The 20806-nt window shown below is 44.5% G+C and overlaps 1 protein-coding gene across 1 annotated transcript; it reads right to left on the bottom strand.

The window, feature by feature from the left end:
• Positions 1 to 125: 125 nt before the first annotated feature.
• LOC131104074 (uncharacterized) lies at positions 126 to 19884 on the bottom strand. The gene is made up of 24 exons (XM_058050842.1): positions 19468 to 19884; positions 16945 to 18249; positions 16708 to 16860; positions 16489 to 16587; positions 15127 to 15328; positions 12833 to 12895; positions 11803 to 11891; positions 11581 to 11712; positions 11266 to 11373; positions 9982 to 10123; positions 9477 to 9881; positions 6468 to 6512; positions 6287 to 6366; positions 6107 to 6219; positions 5856 to 6039; positions 4866 to 4950; positions 4632 to 4777; positions 4467 to 4557; positions 3110 to 3258; positions 2940 to 3025; positions 2757 to 2826; positions 1142 to 1263; positions 771 to 1018; positions 126 to 664 (listed from the first exon to the last, which is right to left on the bottom strand). Exons 1-23 carry the CDS (start codon positions 19468 to 19470, stop codon positions 811 to 813), a joined length of 4080 nt encoding a protein of 1359 aa, XP_057906825.1. The 5' UTR covers positions 19471 to 19884; the 3' UTR covers positions 126 to 664; positions 771 to 810.
• Between the last annotated feature and the right edge of the window lie 922 nt (positions 19885 to 20806).

The following is a 20806-nucleotide window of genomic DNA, read 5'->3' on the forward strand; positions in this document are numbered from 1 at the left end:
AACAGTTATACTGTGCAATGCTTAGAAATGAAAATACTTACAAAATGCTAGCTATTGCTAGTATTAAATACCCAAATACAGGATGACCTCTCTTCTTCAACTTTGTTTGTATGCAGTCCAGTATTTATTAAATATACACAATGTCTTTTTTATAATTTGCAGAATTTATTTTGTCCCCAATTTAACATAAAATAGACATTAGTATACTGTATTAATATGATACAATATTTAATGTCAGACTGAACCTGAAGTGTATCCACTCTGTGCTGTCATCCCCCACGGCTCCAAAACCACAGTAAAGACATCAATAAAACATGTAAAAAACAAATAAACAATGAAATGTAAAAAAAAATGGGGTGGGCGGGGGTTTGGGGACGAAACACAAAGCTTCCATCAAATATTTTAATGTGTAAGAAGTGTGATTTTCCTTCAACAATAAAATCGGTAAATAGTTTAAATAGTTCCTTTTGCTTGCATGGTGATATTAAGGGGAAACAGCAACAAAGGACGACTCTAGGCCTTCCCATATTAGGAGAAAGACCAAAAAAAGATACACTGTAGTATCCATTGTGTACACTTGACCCAATCACTTGTAATGACTTTGCTCTTCAGGGGGTCAACAGAACGTCAATGTCGCCCCAAAAAAAGACATGGTTTGTCTTGCCTGAGAACATACAAATGTACATGTAAGTGATGGAAAAGCCTGATCATGCAACAACAAATATGGTTGTTGTTTCTCACGTGGAAAGTCATATGGTGGTGATACAAACCTGTACAAAAAAAACCAAGCTCGCTGCAACCAAGCGTCTTCTACCTGAGGGGGGAGAAGGAGGGCGAGGGGACACAGGCGCTGGACACGCTGGTCAAAGGAGTGAGCTCCTCACAGGCAAAGTAGTCCTTGAGTGGAGCCAAAAGGTGTCGAATGACAGGGACGCTCCAGGACTTGCCCAGAACCTTCTGCCTCTTTAGGCGGCTCATGTTCCTCACATCCGTGTAGTGTTTAGGGAAGCCGAAGATCCTGGTGAAGGATCAGACAGAGCAGAGATCGTCTCTTCACTCTTGTGTCTCACACACACGCACACACACCCACACACGCACGCACGCACGCACGCACGCACGCACGCACGCACGCAGGTCCTACTTTTCAAGCTCGGTGACCCACAGGTTGTCCTCTTTGCCGTTACAGAGGACAGGAAGTAGAGAGCAACGTTTGCCCTGCTTCAAAGAGTTGAAGTTTGAGGTGATGGTTCTCACTTTGGTGACCTGGAAGGATAAAACAAAGAGCCCACAGTTCACACCAGGGGTGTCCAAACGCAGCACTTGTAGATATGATATGTGGTGTATTTTCACTCTTTGCTCTGTTTTTTCCCCATTGACATTATTGACATGAACCCGTTGATTGCCAAAGACGTATTTATACATCTTTTATGTTTTGCAGGAGAGGCACAAAGAGGTGATGATGCAACTCAGAAATATAAGCCAAAAAAACATCCAGGAGGTGGCAGAAGCATTTTATAAGAACTCTGCATGCATCCTTCCCATTGGAATCCAAGCGATGCAGCACCTGGGATGATAGTGTAATCTTTCTTGGAATATATGTCTACATACGTAGAACACAATATTTTGTTTGTCTTGAAACAACGGTCCAAATGGCTGGGATTGAATGAGTTCATAACGTCATTACTGCTGCCGAGTGACCAGAATACTCTCACATCACGATATGTTTTATGTGATAACAGACCACAGTCGACGGTGAAAGCAATTCATTTCTGAAAAACCACAATACAGTCATCCCTTGCCTAGAGCGGGTAATTGATTCCAGACCCGAGTGCATTCATGAATTTACACCATATGAGGTTCAGTGTTATTACATTATAATTATTATTAATATTACATTATTACTATTATTAGTGTTATAACATTATTAGAGCCCTGTGGACATGAAATAACACCCCTACAGTAACCTTTGCATTCCTATTATTCATTATTTACACTAAATTGCAGAACTATTGTGCTGCAGGGACTCTCGCTAACAAGCTATCCAGTTAGCCTCAAATGTATTTCTTCCAAACACGGAGTGGGGCAGAAGAACAAAATAAGAAGCCACAGACACACCACTTCCACACGGATTGGGAGGAGAACATTTTCATGAAGTGCAAGATCTGGTCATGTGCTAAGGATGGATGTGGACTGCTGCCTATGACCACATGTTTTATAAACCACCATGTAGCAGCGGTACATGCAAAGTTCTGCTTGGTCATCTCCCCGCCTGATGGTTGCTGCGTCCATCCTTGGATGGGATGGTGAATAGATTTCGGCACATTTCTAGGATATTCAAACATTTCCGCTTCAGACTTCACATGCAATCTGTGCTGAAATGGCTTCAAGGGCTGTTTTTTAAAGTGTATAACTGAGTTGGAGCATCAGACTTTTTTATGGGTGTAATGTCAAATAAATGGCGTGATGGAGTGATGGATGTGCGAGCATCCTGCGGGTTTGACTTTGGGTCTTTGTATTTCCTTTGGAGTATGAACGGAGCCAGTCATTAAAAACCAGAAAGTAGTGATCGCATTGCTGCACAGTGGAAATGCACGTGCATGGAACCCTGCCGCGGTCAGGCCCACCTCACCCCTCTGGAGCACGTCTCAGCCCACTCCCACTAGCCAAACCTGCCAGACTTTAGGTGTGAAATGGGCCCAGACCCGCTGAGACTACGCCATGAAGACTCTCATGAAGCCATGTGTGGACTCACTGACCCTGGCTTCCCTGCCGACCTCCAAACAGTCCTGGAGATGTAGCTTGTCGCTTTGGGAGGCTGCGGTGGGCCTGACGGAAACAAGAGAAATGTGTCACCTTATCTCATGTCCTTTTCAGCTGAGAAGCCAAGCACCAAACCAGGGTGAAAAGGAAGTCGGCATTAAAGGAGTAAGTGGACTCACCTGCTCATGCCCGGGATGTTCCCCCAGAAGTAACGAGCTCGGTGGGCTGGGCTGACTGTGACGGCGTCCACCAGGACCGGGTTGCACTGTCAGACAAGAAAGCGAGTGTGATCCCAAATGGAGGAGAGCGAGAGAGAACATGGATAAGGAGACGGTGTGGAGAGAGGAACCTCGAGGAAGCGGCAGATGTTGACTTTGTCGTGCACGTTCATGAAGACCACGTTCTCAAAGAGCCAGAAGAACGGCCTGTTGTCTTCTTCTTTGGGCTTCAGCAGCTGCAGGATGCGGTAGTAGTCGAAGAAGAGCCTTCCAGAGCCCTCTGGAGAAGGGAAGAATCTTACTTTGGGCTTTTTTTTTTTTAGCTCGACAGATGTTGTGAGTTTTCCAACTAAACCAAATCCAATGTGGTCATTGTGCTAGGTCAAACTAAACTATACTCTTGTTAAATGTATTGATTCAACTGTACCATGAGACACGATTTGGACTGCTTTGGGTGCAACATCCGTACTTCTCAGTGCAGGTGTGTAACCACTCATCCACCACATGGATTTACAGTATATTCCTACGATACCACTACATTGATCTGTGGTCAATCCATTCCAGACGACATATATTAATTGAACAGCCTTTAAAAGCTAATCAATCGATTGAATGCATATTGGGAAATAAATAAACACACACATTGAATGCATACTGGGAAATAATTTTTTTTAAGTCTTTCGCTCCCCAGAGACGTTTTTTGCGTAAAACAAAAAGGTGATGATGCAGCTCCACAATAGAAGAGATCATGTTTGGTACAGTTTGAAGGTGAAAAAACAGCCACAGGTGGCAGAGTGCAATTTATAAGAACTCGACCTGCCCGCCGCAGCAACCAGGAAGTGAAAAGGCATCGCCTTGTTGTGTGAACGAGGTTACGCATTGAAGGGAAATATTAAAGCATAACACGCATGCACACACACACACACACAGTTCAGATGCAAATGGGACAACAGTAACTAGTTCATGGTGTATGTTTGTCAATACATGTTTTTATGTAAAACAACCATTTTATGTGTTGTTTATCCTGTGGCATTGCTGTTTAGACAATGGGTGGAATGAACCAAAACAGACCGTTTAGGTGGGAAGCACAAATCCAAGGAAATACGGCTGGAATAGGCGCAGATTCTGGAAGATCTAGAAAGTTTTCTGTGTAGCTGCAGGAGTCCACAACTCAATACAAAGGCTAGAAACATGAGCATAATAGGCTCCCTTTAAGAAAAAACAGTGAGCCTGTAGGAAGGCTCGCCAGTATCCAGGTACTTATTTTACTGTCAGACAGGTTGAATTTTTGTCCAAAAAGTTCCTGAATCAATTTTAAGTTACAGAATGGTTACGCATTGTATCGCTCCACGAATGGTGATACGAACCCCCTTATCTCCGAGCGACGGAGAGTGTAAGTAGGAAAGAGCACCAACTGGGACGCAGCTCCCGCTTTGGGTACCGAGAGGACATCAAAAAAGGAAACATGGCTGCTCATCAATCACTGACCGTAGATTCCTTTCCTGTTTGGGTTGACGATGGAGAGGTCGTTACAGGGGCTCCCACCAATCAGCAGGTCAAACGGACCCCACTCCTCGATCTGAAACGAAAAAGTGTAATTTGATTCCGTGCGGCCCAGTATTTCAATAAACTTTATAGTGTGTGTGCTCATACGAGCTGCTTGGTGATGTCGCGGGTGTCACCAACGTGTTTGATCTTCCTGTCGTGGTTGACCGTCGCAATGGCGATGGAATCCTCACAAATCTCGGAGGCGACATAGGTCTCTATTTTAAAGCCGAGCTCCTTCAACACCAAGTAGCCTGCAATGCAACGACAGAATTTCATCTCCCTGATGAATTTGTCAGAAGAAACATATAACACAAATACTGCCATGGGACAAAAGCTGACCTGTGCCGATGCCGTCAAAAAGCGAAAGAACTCGGAGGGGTTTGCGTAGGTTGGCAGGGATCGATGGGTAAACACGGTGGGGCTCCTAGAAAGAAAAGTCACAGGTCAAGACAAGGTAGAAATTAAAGTGGAACACACGGAAGTCGCTTGGACACTGTAGTGTAAATCTAGCCCTGCTTCCTCCCCGGATGGCAATAATGAAATCATCATGAGCCGTGATGGGCAACAAGCCTGCAGTCTAAGAAAAGAGCCGGCTGGCATCTTCCTGCTGCAGGATTGATGCATGGGTTGCTGTTTTTGTTAGTTTTCTTGTTTCAAACTCGACCGCTAGAAGTGAATTTTAGCAAAATAGGATTCAATTTTATTTATTTATTAATAAATGGAATACTTTAGCAGTTGTGGCAGATCAATAAGGTTTATAACATTATAAGAGGCATGTAGACATGAAATAACAGGCACCTAGTTGCCTTTACATCGGTATTACCCAATATAGTAGATATAGCCAGAGAAACAATGACATGACAGACATAAATAAGATGGCGTACTCACACATGGGCAGTTCCTTGTTTGTGTCTGCACAGCATACTTCCTGTGGTGGCTATGGTCTGATCGTGTTTTTTGTAATGGCGGCTTTACATGGCTTTATACTCATATTACCCAACATAGTAAACATTGCAATAGTAAATAAAGCCATTTAAGACGTGACTAAAACTCCTGTTGGTGTGTGTCACAATATATGTGTTCCCAGTTTTAGCTTGTCGTGGATTGTGGCCCCAAAAGTAGCCCGTGTTATTACCATATTATGATTATTATGTTATGACTCACAATAAATGTTGTTTCTGCCGATCACGTCTTCCTTGTATTTGTATTTTATTTCATGAGCCATTTTTGGGATTGAAAATGCTTAATTTAGTTGAAGAATAATCACAATTTGCTTGAACATTTCTTTTCTCTTTGAATTATAACAGGCCAAAAAAAGATGCAACTCACAAACTCCATGGCGCTGTTATTGGCGAAAAACTGCTGGACCTGAATGCTCCAGTCCTCTCTGGGAATGAGGGCCCTGTGGGCTCGGTGGTCCTGGCACAGGTAGCAGATCCACGGATCGACATCCTTGAGCGAATCAAACGTCCCGTGACCTACCAGGATGTCCAGACAGTCTTCACAGTAGGACCTTGGAGAAAAGACAAGACGGCTGTCAGTGGGCTGAAAGGAAGGAAAGGGCAGACGAGCAAGCGCACCTGCAGCAGCCATCGTTGCCGCACAGGAGGACCTCCATGCCGTAGCAGCAGATGGTGCAGTAGGACTGGTAGCCATCGTCATCGTAACGATACAAGGTCTCTGTGAAGTTGTCCTGTGAGCAACCAAGTTTTGAGTCATACAGCTGATCCTTCGCAGAGGAGCGAGAGGTGCTTCCTTACCTTGCACTCCGAGCAGAGACCTCCTTTGAACAGAGGATGGAAGATCTCCACAGTCTCCAATCCACAACACAAACAGAAGTCTGCAGAGGTACATGATGGGTCCCACAACCACAAGTCATATCAAGTGCAGAATTCTTCACCCTGAACTTGCAGACAGCCTTGCATTTTAGAACACACTGACCTTCGATGTCTAGGTCCAAGTCCAAGATACTCTGAATGGCCTCCTCTGCAAAATAACATGGCCATTAGCTACAGCAGGGACTACAGCATGAGTGACTAAGAAGGAGAAATGTAGAGCAGCCAGTAGACTGATGACGGTAAAAGCTGCTGGGTATGGTTTACATGCAGTAGTATGCTTCCATGCTGCCCATTAAAAAAAAACAATACCTTGTGAGCCACAATATTCACCAAGTTTGATTGCGTTAACATTTATCCTCAACCTATCTTAACTCCTGTCTCCTTCTGAATCAGGTCTCCACATTTGGTGACCCCGACGAGATTCAAATTTCTTTGGACACAATTTTATGACATGCATGTTGAACAGAATAGTCCATCCACCCATCCATCTTCTACCGCTTATCCGAGGTCGGGTCACGGGGGCAGCAGCCCAAGCAAGGAGGCCCAGACTTCCCTCTCCCCGGCCACTTCGTCTAGCTCCTCCCGGCGGATGCCTAAGTGTTCCCGGGCCAGTTGGGTGACATAGTCTCTCCAACGTGTCCTGGGTCTTCCCCAAGGTCTGCTACCGGTTGGACGTCCAGGAGGCATCCGAACCAGATGCCCAAGCCACCTCATCTGGCTCCTCTCAATGCGGAGTAGTGGTTCTACTCCGAGTCGCTCCTGGATGACAGTGCTTCCCACCTTATCTCTAAGGGAGAGCCCACAGATTGTACCCGCAGTCTCGTCCTTTGGGTCACTACCCAAAGCTCATGACCATAGGTGGGGGTAGGAACGTAGATCCACCGGTAAATTGAGAGCTTTGTCTTTCGACTTTGCTCTTTCTTCAGCCCAACGGACCAATGTAGAGTCTGCATCAATGCAGACGCCACACCAATTCGCCTGTCGATCTCACGTTGCATCTTTCCCTCACTCGTGAACAACACCCCGAGGTACTTAAACTCCTCACCTTCGGGCAGGATCTCATCCCAGACCCGGAGATGGCACCCCACCCTTTTCCGGATGAGAACCATGGACTTGGAGATGCTGATCCTCATCCCGGCCGCTTCACACTCGGCTGTGAACTGATCCAGTGAGAGTTGACGGTCACGGCTCGATGAAGCTGGCAGGACCACATCATCTGCACAGACCCAATCCAGCAGCCACCAAACCAGAACCCCTCCACACCCTGTCTGCGCCTGGATATTCTGTCCATAAAAGTCAGGAACAGAATGGGTGACAAAGGGCAGGCCTGGCGGAATCAAACCCTCACAGGAAACGGGTCCGACTTACAGCCGGCAATGTGAACCAAACTCTGACACCAGTCCTACAGGGAACGAACAGCATGAATTAGCTGGTCCGATACCCAATATTCCCGGAGTACTCCCCACAGAATTCCCAGAAGAACACGGTCCAATGCCTTCAACTATCGGACGGATCCTCCTCCCCTCTGAGGAGACCTTTCCAGGGATGCTGAGGAGTGTGGTTCCACGATAGTTGGAACACACCCTCTGGTCACCCTCCTTAAAAAGGGGGACCACCACCCCGGTCTGCCCCCGATGTCCAGGTCGATCTACCGGTCGATCGCGGAGGTGGTACTGGTCGATCGCTGGTCGATCACGGTGTGACATTAAAAAAATATCATCCCAGCATCAATGCCGTCACTTGATTGACATACAGGGCAGCCATTCAGATGACAACTGAATGTTGCCCTTCGGGCGACCAATCAAATCAAACAACGTCTCTAAGTGCAGCAGAAGTTACGATGTCAGCCTATCATCCATCCCCGTTACTTGATTGACATACAGGACAACCAGTCAGATGCCAACTGAATTTTAACCTTTAGGTCACCGCTCATGCGTAAACAACGATGCAAAGTGCTAAGCTAGTCGGCGAATTGCGAGATTTTAAGCCCTCGCTAAAGTTTATGGTCACTAAAATGAGTGAAGGAGCTGGACCAAGTAAAAAGGCAAAAACTGGACCAAGTAAAAAGGCAAAAAACATATCACTTCCATACGGATATGGAATATTATACGGATATTATGATACGGATATTATCCATGACTGATAAACATTTGGAAGTGTGCTTGAGGCTGGCTATCAGCAGCTACTGTCCGGACTATGCATCCCTGGCTGATTCAATTCAGTGCAAGTCACCAAAGTAAATTCAGGTAATTACAAAAAATGTTAATAGTTAATTATGTATGTTTTGCAATATTGGCTCATTTGGTTATGTAAGGTACATCAACATACATTGTACGTACAAATAATCCTCAATACATTTGAAAATAAATAGATGTTTTGCATTTTTGTAGTGGGTAGATCATTTTGACTCGGTCATTTTAAAAGTAGCTCGCATGCTGAAAAAGTGTGAGCACCCCTGAATTAGACAGTTGCACGAGTACTGTATGTCACATGAATCTGACAAATCTTAAGTAAGTTTGATGAAGAGTAGAATCACTCCATCTTGTGTTTGGACTTCTTGGACCACAGCAGATGTTTAATTATCTCAGATGAAAAAAAGTGGATGCTAACGAGTGACGCGGGAGGATCGAGAGGTGGTGGTAGGACTGCAGGTCTCTTAGTGTCTCTCTCTTTGCAGTGTCCCAAAAAAATCCACTATCAGCAACAGGTTTGGAGAAGCTGGGTTGCGTGATGAAGAGGACAGCTCAAGCTCAAGGGCTAATTTGCCTTGAGACTAAAGTGCCGCCGACTGTGACAACTAAAGAGAGAGGGAGACTGACAAAGTGCATGACAAAAAAATCATGAGGCTGTTCAATTCTGATGCTGAAAAAGACGTTCCCAGGAACAGGATGCAATTTTCCTCTTGTAATTATGACTTATGTTTCACTGAAGGGGCTACTGTTGCTGGAGTTAGGACTTGGGTGGTGATCAGTGTTGTGAGTTCCTCACTTCCTAACTTCTCCAACAGTAACTTTCTGTTGCTGTCCCATACTCCCATGAAAACTAATCTTGACTTATGATTGTTACCATACTTCTGGATGAAAGCATTGTTGGGGAAGAGAAGAGAGTTCACCTCTGAGCTTCTGGTCCGGCTGAGTGTATGTGGCGCTGGTGGACCGGTTGACCTTATTGTACTTGGCAAAGGCTCTCCTCTTGGGCACATAGTCTGTCGAGGGGTCACCGTCAAACATCAAGCTCCCCAAAACGTTCTCTGAATTGGACGTCCTCCGACCCGCTTTGCCCTTCTCCCACTCATCCTCCTCTTGGTCCCACTGGTCCGCCTGTTTTCTGGAGCTGGACTTCGCAACCCGCTTCACCTTTTTACGCTTTCCCGTGCTTTTGGGAGTGGACTGGTCGCTGGAGTCATGTGGCGACAGCTTGCTCAAGGAGATGCATGCTTCCTTCACTTCAGCGTCTGTGACGCTGGGGGCGGGGCTCTCCCTTTTTTCCTGCAGTGTGATGTTTGGCTCTGCCATACCTGGATTAATGACACAGATATATTCAATTTACCAAATATGTTGTTGATCGCTAAGGAAGCTTTAAACAACAAGCTCCAAAATTATTTTTGCTGTCTGTACCGTTCCCGACGTGCACAGGATTGAATCCATTTGGTCCGGTGGGTTGAAAGCCTCCAAAGGCCCAGTCCAACATCCGCTTCATCATGTCATAATGGTCATGTGGAGACGAAGGAAATGTCTTCTTACAGCGCAGAGCTGCCTCCTGATGCACGGGAAGATCAAAACGGTGTGAGACGGCAATCATGAAGTGATGGTGCTCAAACCCCCAACTGTACGACAGTATCGTACGATTGGCGGAGGCGTCAATAGAAAATAAAACATTCATTACAATAAATGAATATTAAGATTTGCCCACCAATGTGTTAGACATTTATCTTCCATATACCACATTTTTTGAACAATAACACACCTAATTTATGGCTTCAAGTACAAGAGTCCCCATGATGCTTAGCGTGCCGAAACAGAAAGTAGAGCATTTCTGTCACCAAAGCGAACATCACATGTGATATATATACACACATATATGTATATATATATATATATATATATATAAATAACATCACATGTGTGTGTGTTTTGATCTGACAAATATTTTTTCCCCAAGATAAAAATGCATCTCATCTTCATGAAGATCATCAAGAACCTATTATTAATATCATCTTCCGTCTTTGCTCTTTTTTGGCCATTTATTTTCCAAATATTAAATTTCTTCTTAAACAATAAAATGTCTGTAAATGTACTTATTGAAATATTAGGACTTAACTGTGTTCCCCCATAATCTTCCAAAAATGATACCTTTATTTTGTCTATCATATTAATACTACTTTGAAAATAATATATTTTTTCTTTCATATTTTAAATTCACACTGCTGAAATGACACAAAATTACAGTTATTCTCATAACAGTCCAACTTTATCGTAATATTTTGACTTGTAAAATTACTGTTGATTTCTCCATTTTTGCTGTTGTTATTAATTTGTTTTTAATATATTTTCTACCAGTCCAGGGTGTACCCCGCCTGTTGCCCAAAGACAGCTGGGATAGGCTCCAGCATACCTGCGACCCTCGTGAAGATAAGCGGCATAGAAAATGAATGGATGGATGGAAAAGGTTTTCTTGTAAAATTATAGATGTGCCACAGTACTGCCTGCCCTTCCTTGTATAAAGTACACATTTACTTGAATGAACTTGGATTTTTACACACAATTTGTAACTATGCAAATCATGTTGATCCTTTGGAGAAATTAAGTGTAAGTTTTAGTATACAACAAGACTTTCCATAAAGCATTGTGCAATCATAATAAGTAGACATTGGAATCAGTGTTGTATCGGATGACACACACCTGCAGAGACAACTCAATAGCCTTCTTGTACGAGTCCAGGATGCTGAAGGACCGGGGGCAAAAGTTCTCTCTGAAGTCGCCAAACGGTTTCAGCGTGCCCTCGCTCACCTGGAACCAGCACAAAATGATGAACAATCACGTCCGGCCCAGGTCACATGGAGTGGGTCAAACAGAGATGGTCACACAGATAACGTTGAACAGGACAAAAGGCATGCACAGCGGGTCACAGAACAGAAAGCAGAACACAAGCCAACAAATCCCTCGATCGCCTCATTTCTACTTTACCCTGATCACATGATCGATCGTGTGACTCACCTGACAAAATATACAGCGGCCGTACCACGACACCATCTTGCTATCTGGAAAGTCCTGATCCTGCTGGTAGGATAAGACCACAGCCGGCCATAGAGCGTAACTCTCTAACTGCCCCCAGACCAGCTCACCAGCCTGCACCCACCCCCACACACACACACACACACACACACACATTAAGTTCTGATGTACGCTATGCTATCATCCTAACATGAAATATCTTACGCTGAATTTTCTAGTCGAGCTTGTGGACTTGCTGGTGACTTGGACATTATCGTCCTCACTGCTAAGCACGTGTATAACCTGGCCCAGAGCTGCAACACACACAAACAGAGAGAAGAGAGCAATAGTTTGGAAAACATTGGATGTAGTACCACTCCTGACCTGTAGACGATGCTGATTGTTTAACCTTTCGTGTTACATCCCAGTAAGTTTCGACGCATCCCCTTAAGTTATAGCACCGTACAAAAAGAAAAAGTAGATACGTGCGTGCGGCGGTGTTGCTACACTGAGGAAGGATGCCACTTTTGCCAGCTGCAACCATCACAAAGGATAAAGTATCTTTGAAAGGTATCTTTGGACATGTGAAAGGATCAGCTCCTGTGAAATAGACGGTGATAGATAGGCTGTGTAGTGGTCTCATTAGAGAGACTTCCTCCCGCCCTTGCAACGCCCCTTACAGTATGCAAGACAACCATAGGGTTAAAGGTATGAGGTTGTTTTCTTTTTCTGTTTCATTTATTTTTAGGACTTTATTTTATATGGCCTTTGTGTGTTTTGTGTACAGTGTGGGTGACTTTGGTGTAAATTAATGTCTAATTTAGGCATACAGTAATCCCGACTAATAGGATTCCTTATTTATGAATGCAATCAATGTCCTCTGGACCCATGAAAGTGCCGTCAGGGGTTCAGAGTTGCGTTTTAGCTGGATTATGTCCACTGTGTTGTTGATTATAGTTATTGTGCCCGTCGTTCTGTCAGTCTGCTGCTTGTCCCATTGAACAATTAGGGACACCTAGTGACCAATGTACAATACTACATCTAAAATCCACAGTTTCATCGCGGCTTTACATTCCATGTATTTGCCCTGTAGTTCATTTATGACAATGCTTAATTTATGCAATGGAATAAGAAACAGCATGATGCAGCAAAAACAGAAATTGTACATAGACCAATGACCTTCCTGTTCTTAATTTGGAGGAAACGCCATATTACTGCTGACTAATCACGAATGCTGGCATATAATCCTACCTACCTATAGGGGACCCATGTTTCGCCTTGGGTGATCTTTCCACATGTGGTGTGATGTCAATCAAGTCTGTGCAAACAAGAAAGACCATGCGGCAATGTTAGTTGTGAAAATAGCAAATTCTAAAACTAGAAAATTCCACCAGAAAGTTTGCATGCAACCTGTGCTGTGAACCTCGGGCCCAGTGTCTGCTGTGCAACGCAGCCGAGCAATGCTGTGCATACATTACTAGAGGAATTTAGCAAAATAGCTAACATGCTAACTGTTAGCACACTAGCATCTAGCAAGATGTCATTCTATAGCGAAAGTGTCAAGGCGGTTCAACAATATCCCTGCATCACACCATGTCTGTATTAGCCTTTAGATGTGAGGAATACAGCTAAAATGCTAACATGCTAACAGTTAGCATGCTAGCACCAAGAGTCCAGAGAAAGCATTCCTTCATCATGCCATGTATATATAGGCCTTTAAACAGCAATAAAATAGCCAAAATTCCAACATGCTAAGAGTTACCATGGTGACACCTGGCCAGATAGCACGAGGTGGCGAAAGTACAAAGGCAGTTCCATAGTGTCCACACATCATGCCATGTGTGTATTTTCATTTAGATATGCATATAAAGTCAAAATGCTAATAGTTAGCATGGAAGCATCTAGCAAGAAAGCACCAAGTCCCAAAAGTGTTGATGCACTCCCATAGTGCCCCTACATCATGCCATGTGTGTATTTGCCTTCAGACACAAATAAATTAGTTAAAATGCTAACATGCAAACAGTTAGCATGGTAGCTTCCAGCAAGAAAGCACAAAGTCCCAAAGGTGTTAAGGCAGTCCTATCGTCTCCCGACATCATGCCATGTGTATATTTGCCTTTAGACATGAGTAAATTTGCTAAAATGCTAACCGTTAGTATGGTAGCATCGAGCAAGAAAGCACCAACACCCAAAAGTGTTAAGGCAGTCCCATAGTCTCCCTACATCATGTCAGTGTGCATTTGCCTTAAAATTAGTGAGTAAATTAGCTAAAATGCTACAGATCCATGAGGTGTATCGGCTGGGAAGGGAATCATTGTAATTGCACAGGACGACACACAGTCGTTTTAAAAGGGAGGGGCTGGGGGGAGGAGGAGAAAAGGTGTAAACTCCATTCTACTGCAGCAGGTGGCGGCCATATTGACAATGAATGAGCACAAATCACTGAAAAGGCTGAATCCCTCATGTCGAACACAAGCTTATGGCCAAACGATTCGAGATATTGACACCACAAGACAACCATGACTGGCTTCACATACATCTGCTTGTTTAGCAAATCGGTTTAGAAATGACCGCAATAAGAAGAGTCGAAAACATAGGAAAATAGTTTTCACCAAATGAAATCAAGCTAGCTAAAACGGTGTGGCCAGGAGGAGTTGTTTGCAAAAAAGTTATTTTTCAGCCTCCTATGCTCTTCCGTCAGAGTGAGAGACAAAGTGGATTTTGGCCCTGTGCACACCTCCTTCTGACGAAGAGGGAGCCAAAACTGAACATCCAACGAAAAAACTAAGAGAGTTGAGAAGTTTGTCTCAAAAATGAGCCATTAATCACGTTTCTACATGACCGTATGGCTGAGCTACAAGTCTGTGAAAAGTCTGTACATTCTCGTTTTTCTCTGGCATGTGGTGTTTCTAAAAATAGAACCGGTGTACCAAAGAATAAATACAGAGTCTCGAGCGTCACGATTCCGGCAGTGTAACATGTGTGGGGGTCCTTCTTGCGGTTTTGTCCGCATTACACGCACAAAAAGAGGCAGATTGAGATATTCATTCATTCATTTTCTACTGCTTATCCTCACGAGGGTCGCGGGGGTGCTGGAGCCTATCCCAGCTGTCTTCGGGCGAGAGGCGGGGTACACCCTGGACTGGTGGCCAGCCAATCACAGGGCACATATAGACAAACAACCATTCACACTCACATTCATACCTATGGACAATTTGGAGTCACAAATTAACCTAGCATGTTTTTGGAATGTGGGAGAAAACCCACGCATGCATGGGGAGATCATGCAAACGCCACACAGAGATGCCCAAGGGTGGAATTGAACTCGGGTCTCCTAGCTGTGAGGTCTGCACGCTAACTACTCGACCGCCGTGCAGCCCAGATTGAGATCTAATAATAGCTAAACTTTTGAGGCATAATAAGATGCTCTATGCAGAGCCCCCCCCCCCCATTGACTGCTGCGTGGCAGCTGTCAGTGGGGGGCCTGCAGTGCAGTGCATGCCCATAATAAGTAGACTGATTGTGTCATGAATACAATACAAGTCTCACCCGATGAATTGTCTGTGTCTGTGGAGTCAGTATCGCTTAGGTCCCATAGACTCCTTCCACGTGTCTGAATCTTTTCTCCAATTCCGGTCAGGACCCCCGGTCTGTGCAGAGTTTGTGGACACCCGTTTGGTGGGAGTGAAGTTGTTCTGGATACTTCCTCTGCGCCCTGGCAGCTGGTCAGAACCCTGGCACTGGTGAAAACCTTCAAGAGAACAGACATCCTAATCCATGTATTCCTTTATCTTAAATGTGTCTTACAGGGAACACTTCCACCAGTACATTTCAAGTATGCTGTGAAGGCACTTCCTGATTTTTGCCGTCGGTCGACTACTGTCCAGCGCTACGTGCTAAAGGTACATACTGTACTTTCACACATCACCTGCCTCTTGAGGTCTTGTGCTCTGCAGTTATACCTGGTCATGAATTGCAGCTTGTGCAGTCCTGGAAAATAAATGATTGGATCGCCCTTGTTTCTTCAGTCTCTTGTTCATTTTGAAGCCTGGCACAACTAAAGATGCATCTGTTTGGACAAATATAGTGATGACAACAAACAATTGCTCATAAGAGTTCAATTGAAGAGCCGATATCTACTGTAATTTCCGATGTATAAGCCGCTACTTTTTTCCCACTGCGGTTTGTACAGTGATGCGACTACTTTGTGGCTAAAAGCTACATTACCAATGATGCTTAGAGTGCAGGATCCCGTTTAGAAGACTTTCATAGTGATCTCTGTCAAATTTGATCAAATGTAGATTTTGCTACCGCTTCTGTTTGGACTGCCCGGCCCACTAATGGGTTTCCAAAGGCTGACGAAAAGAATAGCTCAAGCTAAATAACTCATTTTCCTCGAGACAAAAGTGACTCCAAGAGGGACAACGAGAGAGAGACTGACAAAGTGTGTGATGCCAAAGAAGACAACTTCAGTGGTTTTGCTTCCCAGTAGAAGGAGAATTGGCAGTGATGAATGATGATGAATGAAAAGTTTAAAAAAATTGTTTCTGTGTACCAATATCCCAATAGCTTATAGTATTGTACTGCCATAAATGAAACTCATAAGCTGTTTTTGTTGTCATTGTTACAAACGTACCTTTAGTTCCAACATGTATTAAAAAGAACAAGAAACTGAAGCAACAAGGATGGTCAAATCATTTTTCCATGATGGTAACGTTAATGAATTGGCTGTAAGTGCACTATTTGTTGTCCCCTTCCAGTCTTCCTTCCCATTGGCCCACTGGTCTCTCCTTCAGGACCAATCGCAAGCTTGATGTTGAGACAATGTCTCAAAAACAATGCTTCTGTCAGTACACAGTACAGTGTAAGTACGGAAGTGCACCTATTGAGACAAGTCACGGTGTCACTCACCTGAACCAAAAGCTGCTTCATGTTCAGAGAGCTTGGCAGGGCCAGCAGGGTCAGGAGGAGGCGATGTAGCACAGTGCCAGGACTTATGGCGGCCAACGTCTAGGAAACATAACACCTCCCCATGTAAGAGGCCCTATACTTTTGTCTATATCATGCAAATGAACATGAGGGATAACAAATGGCTTTTGTGTGTGTGTGTGTGTGTGTGTGTGGTCCTACATTGACCCAACAGTCAGTAGCTCCTTTGCTGCGATGCTCCTCCAGCAATTTGACCAAAGTCAGGAAATCATCCTCCAACTGCCGGGCATCAGCAGAACCCGCCTCACAGAGACCCAGCTCCCTCCCCATATCTGACATCACGTGACCTGACAACTGAGAGCCCAGCAGGGGAAAGGGGAAGGTGACCACAAGTGTCCTGAAAGGTGCCAAACAGTGAAATGCATGAAAAAGTCTTACGTCGACGTCTTCTGGGAATTTGTGTACTGAATTGATGTTCCTCAGCACCACGTCTCCAAAGCGTTCAGGAATACTCTGTGTGAAACTCTCCAGTACTGCTGTGTAAAAGGCCGCCACATCCTTCAGGAAGTTGAGACGCTCCTCTTCTCCTAGGTTCACAGTCTGCAGGTAGTCGCGAACACCATCGCCGAATGTCACCTCTGCTGTGGGGAGCAGCTCTGCTTTGTTGTGCAGGAGGGACAGGTCAGGCCTTTGGATAAAGCGTGCGGCTGCGGGCGGGCGGAGGAGCGCGACGGCATAGGATCGAAGTAGCACGGACGCCAGCCGCAGCTCCGTGGCCAGGTCTGCCCCGCCGCCTTGCGTGGCCAGGTCTCGGAGAGGCTCCAGAGCCTCGGAGAGAAACAGGAACCGCAGCTTGAAATGAGCATCCATCAGCCGGGCTTTGTTCTGTTTACCACAGATTTTTAAATTCTGCATCAGCTCCCCCCAGCTTGCCACCACTCTCTGTATGGAGCGGACAAGAAACAAGAAGTTCTCTGAGATGGGACTAAAAGCTTTCACGGGAGGCTTAGCAAAGATCAGTTTAAGAACATCGCTAGCTGAGGAGAGCCGTGAGTAGGCGTCAATGTCTCCCACAAAGTCCACAACGCCGTTAAAGGAGCCTAGGAGGGCCGTCAGGCAGGCTTTTCCGAGCATGTCAGGTAGCCGGCAAACAGAGATCATGGAGGGGCTGAGAGACTTGAGCCAGGACTCAAACATGTCACAGTTGCTGTAAAACAAACACAGGTTGGACAAGGCTGCCCCGAGAGTCTCCTTCAGCAACTTCTCCAAAGCTTCTGGGATGACGAAGGGCTCGACAGTGGCCACCTTCAGAGACCCCAGCACACGAACCACGTGGATCCCTCGGCTCTGGTCCAGGTAGCCTACTAAGACAAGGATGGTGCCTTGCTCCACCTTCAGCTTCTTCATCTCAATGAGATAGAGGCAGTAGGGGGAGTGCACACACATTCGAGCTAGGTCTTTGACTCGAGCCCGAGTCCAGATGGTGTCCAGGGGAAGGTCAGAGAAGCCCACCTGACCTTCACAGTAAGTTCTCATGCTGCTCAGCAATGTCTCAGTGAAGTGGAAACCATCCCTGTCTACTCTGTCTTTCTTTTGCTCCTCACTCATTTGACTCTCTTCTGTCACATCCATCATCTCATCCTCGGATACCAGTGAGATGATGTCGCAGCATGGGCCTATGGTCTTTTCTGTTGCTGGCTCCTCCATCTTCACAGTGATCTCCTGAGTGAGGTGAGGAGCCTCCTGGGAACACACGTGAGAACACGGCTCCTTAGAGGGGTTGTCCTGCGCAAATATCACAAAATTCCTGCAACACTACACAAATGTGGTGCGAGATTCTTTGTATTACCATGGTTAGAGAATACATAAAATATGGATCTCAAAATGTGGATACTGCAGGGTTGTCCAACTTTCATATTCATTTTTTTTTTTTAATTCTGTGTATACATATACACACACACATATATATATATATAATTTATTTATTTTTATAACGGGTTTATAAAATGAAGTATTTAAGTATATAACAACGATCGACTAACTTGTAAGAACAGGCACAATCATTTTTTCATATACAACAATCATATACAACGTAGCGCAATGCATGCTGGGACAGCGACCAAGGCGGCAACAACTATCCGGGTGTTTTGGTTACCCACAGCAATTACATGAAGACAATTTCTCTGTAAATACTTCTGCAGATTCAACAGTTTACAGTAAACTGCAGGATTTTTATTTAAAAACAGCCAATGCGAAGCCAGGCTGCCCTTCCCGGAAACTGAACTCAATAAAGTCCGGAAGTGATTATTTTGCCCAATCACATTGCAGCGGGAAACATTGTAACCAATAGAATCAATGAGAACTACACTTTATATAAACTGATTTGGGATCGGATTGCGCGCTGTGTCGCGCCTTGTGAAAAAGTACTCTTGCGAATTCAGGTCAGCTGTGCGCGCCACGTGGAAATGCAGCAAGGCAACATGGCGAGGAACATAAGCCTGATCCAAACAATGGAACAAAACAATCGCACAGCTCCACTCGGGACGCTTCTGGGTGCTAACACTAACTAAAATCATACAATTACACCTGCGAGGGCGTTCATTTAACTTTTAACGAAATGCAAAGTTGTTGTCGTCACTAAGGTAGATGTAAACAACACCCATGCGATCGATGGGGAGCGTATGAGCAGAAAGTGAACATATAATTTCAATGGAGCGCAGGGTAATGGTAACGAGATAACTTGGATTACCATGCATCAGAAAGATAAAGTTGTTCATTCTACATAATAAACTGTAACGGTGAAAGTAACGCGTATTGTGAGTTACATAACACAAACAAATGAAGGTGATCTATTTGTAATTGTGTGTTTATATAAATATGGTTGACAACCTAATGTCTTTACCAAATCAACTGTAAATGCTGTAAAAAAAAAAAAAATAAAAAAAGACTGCGTGTACTTACCATGGCCGCGTCGCTCCTCCAACAAGCAACAATCTGTGGGGGTACCGCCCCCCCTCCTCCTCCGCCGCCACAAAACCCACCCCTCCATCAATCGAAACCTCCTTTTGCGCCATTTTCTACTGATACTTTCAATGCTCTCTGTCATTGTTTTAAGGTCATATACATTAACTATTATGGTTACACTGTAAGTGACAGCTGCTCTTAAGTCGATGCCGCGTTCACCGAGCCGTTAGCTAACAATGGGTTTATACGGCAGGGACGCTAGCAGCGTTGTAGCTAATGATATCGTTACACGGTACCATTTACTTCAGTTATATTTTTCAGCATAAATAGTCAATTTAATTACTTTTACGTTGTCAAATAGTAGCGACGAGTTTGTCTCGTCTTCAGAGAAGGTAAAAGTTACCTTAAATGTGCATTAACCCTTTCATTTGTCATTTATATGCATCTATAATGGAAAACTTTGTATTGCGTTGAATGACGTATCTTCCGTTTCCGGTTGCCATTTTATTTAGTTGGTAGGATGCTAACAAGGAAGAATGTTTTGTGGATAAAACATTAATAACACAATTGAACTCACACAGTGGTTTTAATAACACAACAAGATGTGCAGCACATTGTATGCAAATATGGCATACATTTTGAGTCTTGACCAAAAAACGCAAACGCTAACCGCTGTGGATGCTAACCCTCAAAATGTACATACTGTTATATTGTTTAGTGATAAGTACTTCGACTCAGGACAGCTTTAGGGGCAAAAATCCACCGTGGTGAAGTTAGTTTTACGTTGGACGTTGGGTATTCGCCTCCGTAGAAACGGCGGTCGTTCCCCTCACTGTGCCGGGCTGCTCTCTCCTGCTGCCGGGAGCTCACACGGAAGTCCCGCCCTCTGAACTGCTTGTTCGGACTAGGGACCGTCAATAAATTTCCATTCATTTCTATTCCATTGAAGAGTGTTTGCTTAAAAAAATAAAAATCACACCATAAATTGATCCATAAAGGTGATAAATAATTAGTCATACCCTAAAAACATTTGGAACGCCGATTTTTATTTTTTTTTATATTTTATTGGGCTTCATATGACCTTTTAACATGAAAAAATGAAAGATTTTGTATTATAGCATGCAGGCCATGCGACCTTGGCACTTCAAATCACTTTATATTAATATTACGATGCATACCTTATACTGTAGGTGAGCTATTACCGTACCATTAGCGCAGTTATAACAGATGGATTATTTGAGTGGTGTTCTCGCTGCAGTAAGGCTGTGTTGAACACAGCAGGTATAATCGCTCGGGAAAAACTTCCAGAGAGCATCATCTACACCACACCACATCA

Source organism: Doryrhamphus excisus, chromosome 16, assembly GCF_030265055.1.
Source record: "Doryrhamphus excisus isolate RoL2022-K1 chromosome 16, RoL_Dexc_1.0, whole genome shotgun sequence".
In the NCBI taxonomy this organism is placed as follows: Eukaryota; Metazoa; Chordata; class Actinopteri; order Syngnathiformes; family Syngnathidae; genus Doryrhamphus; species Doryrhamphus excisus.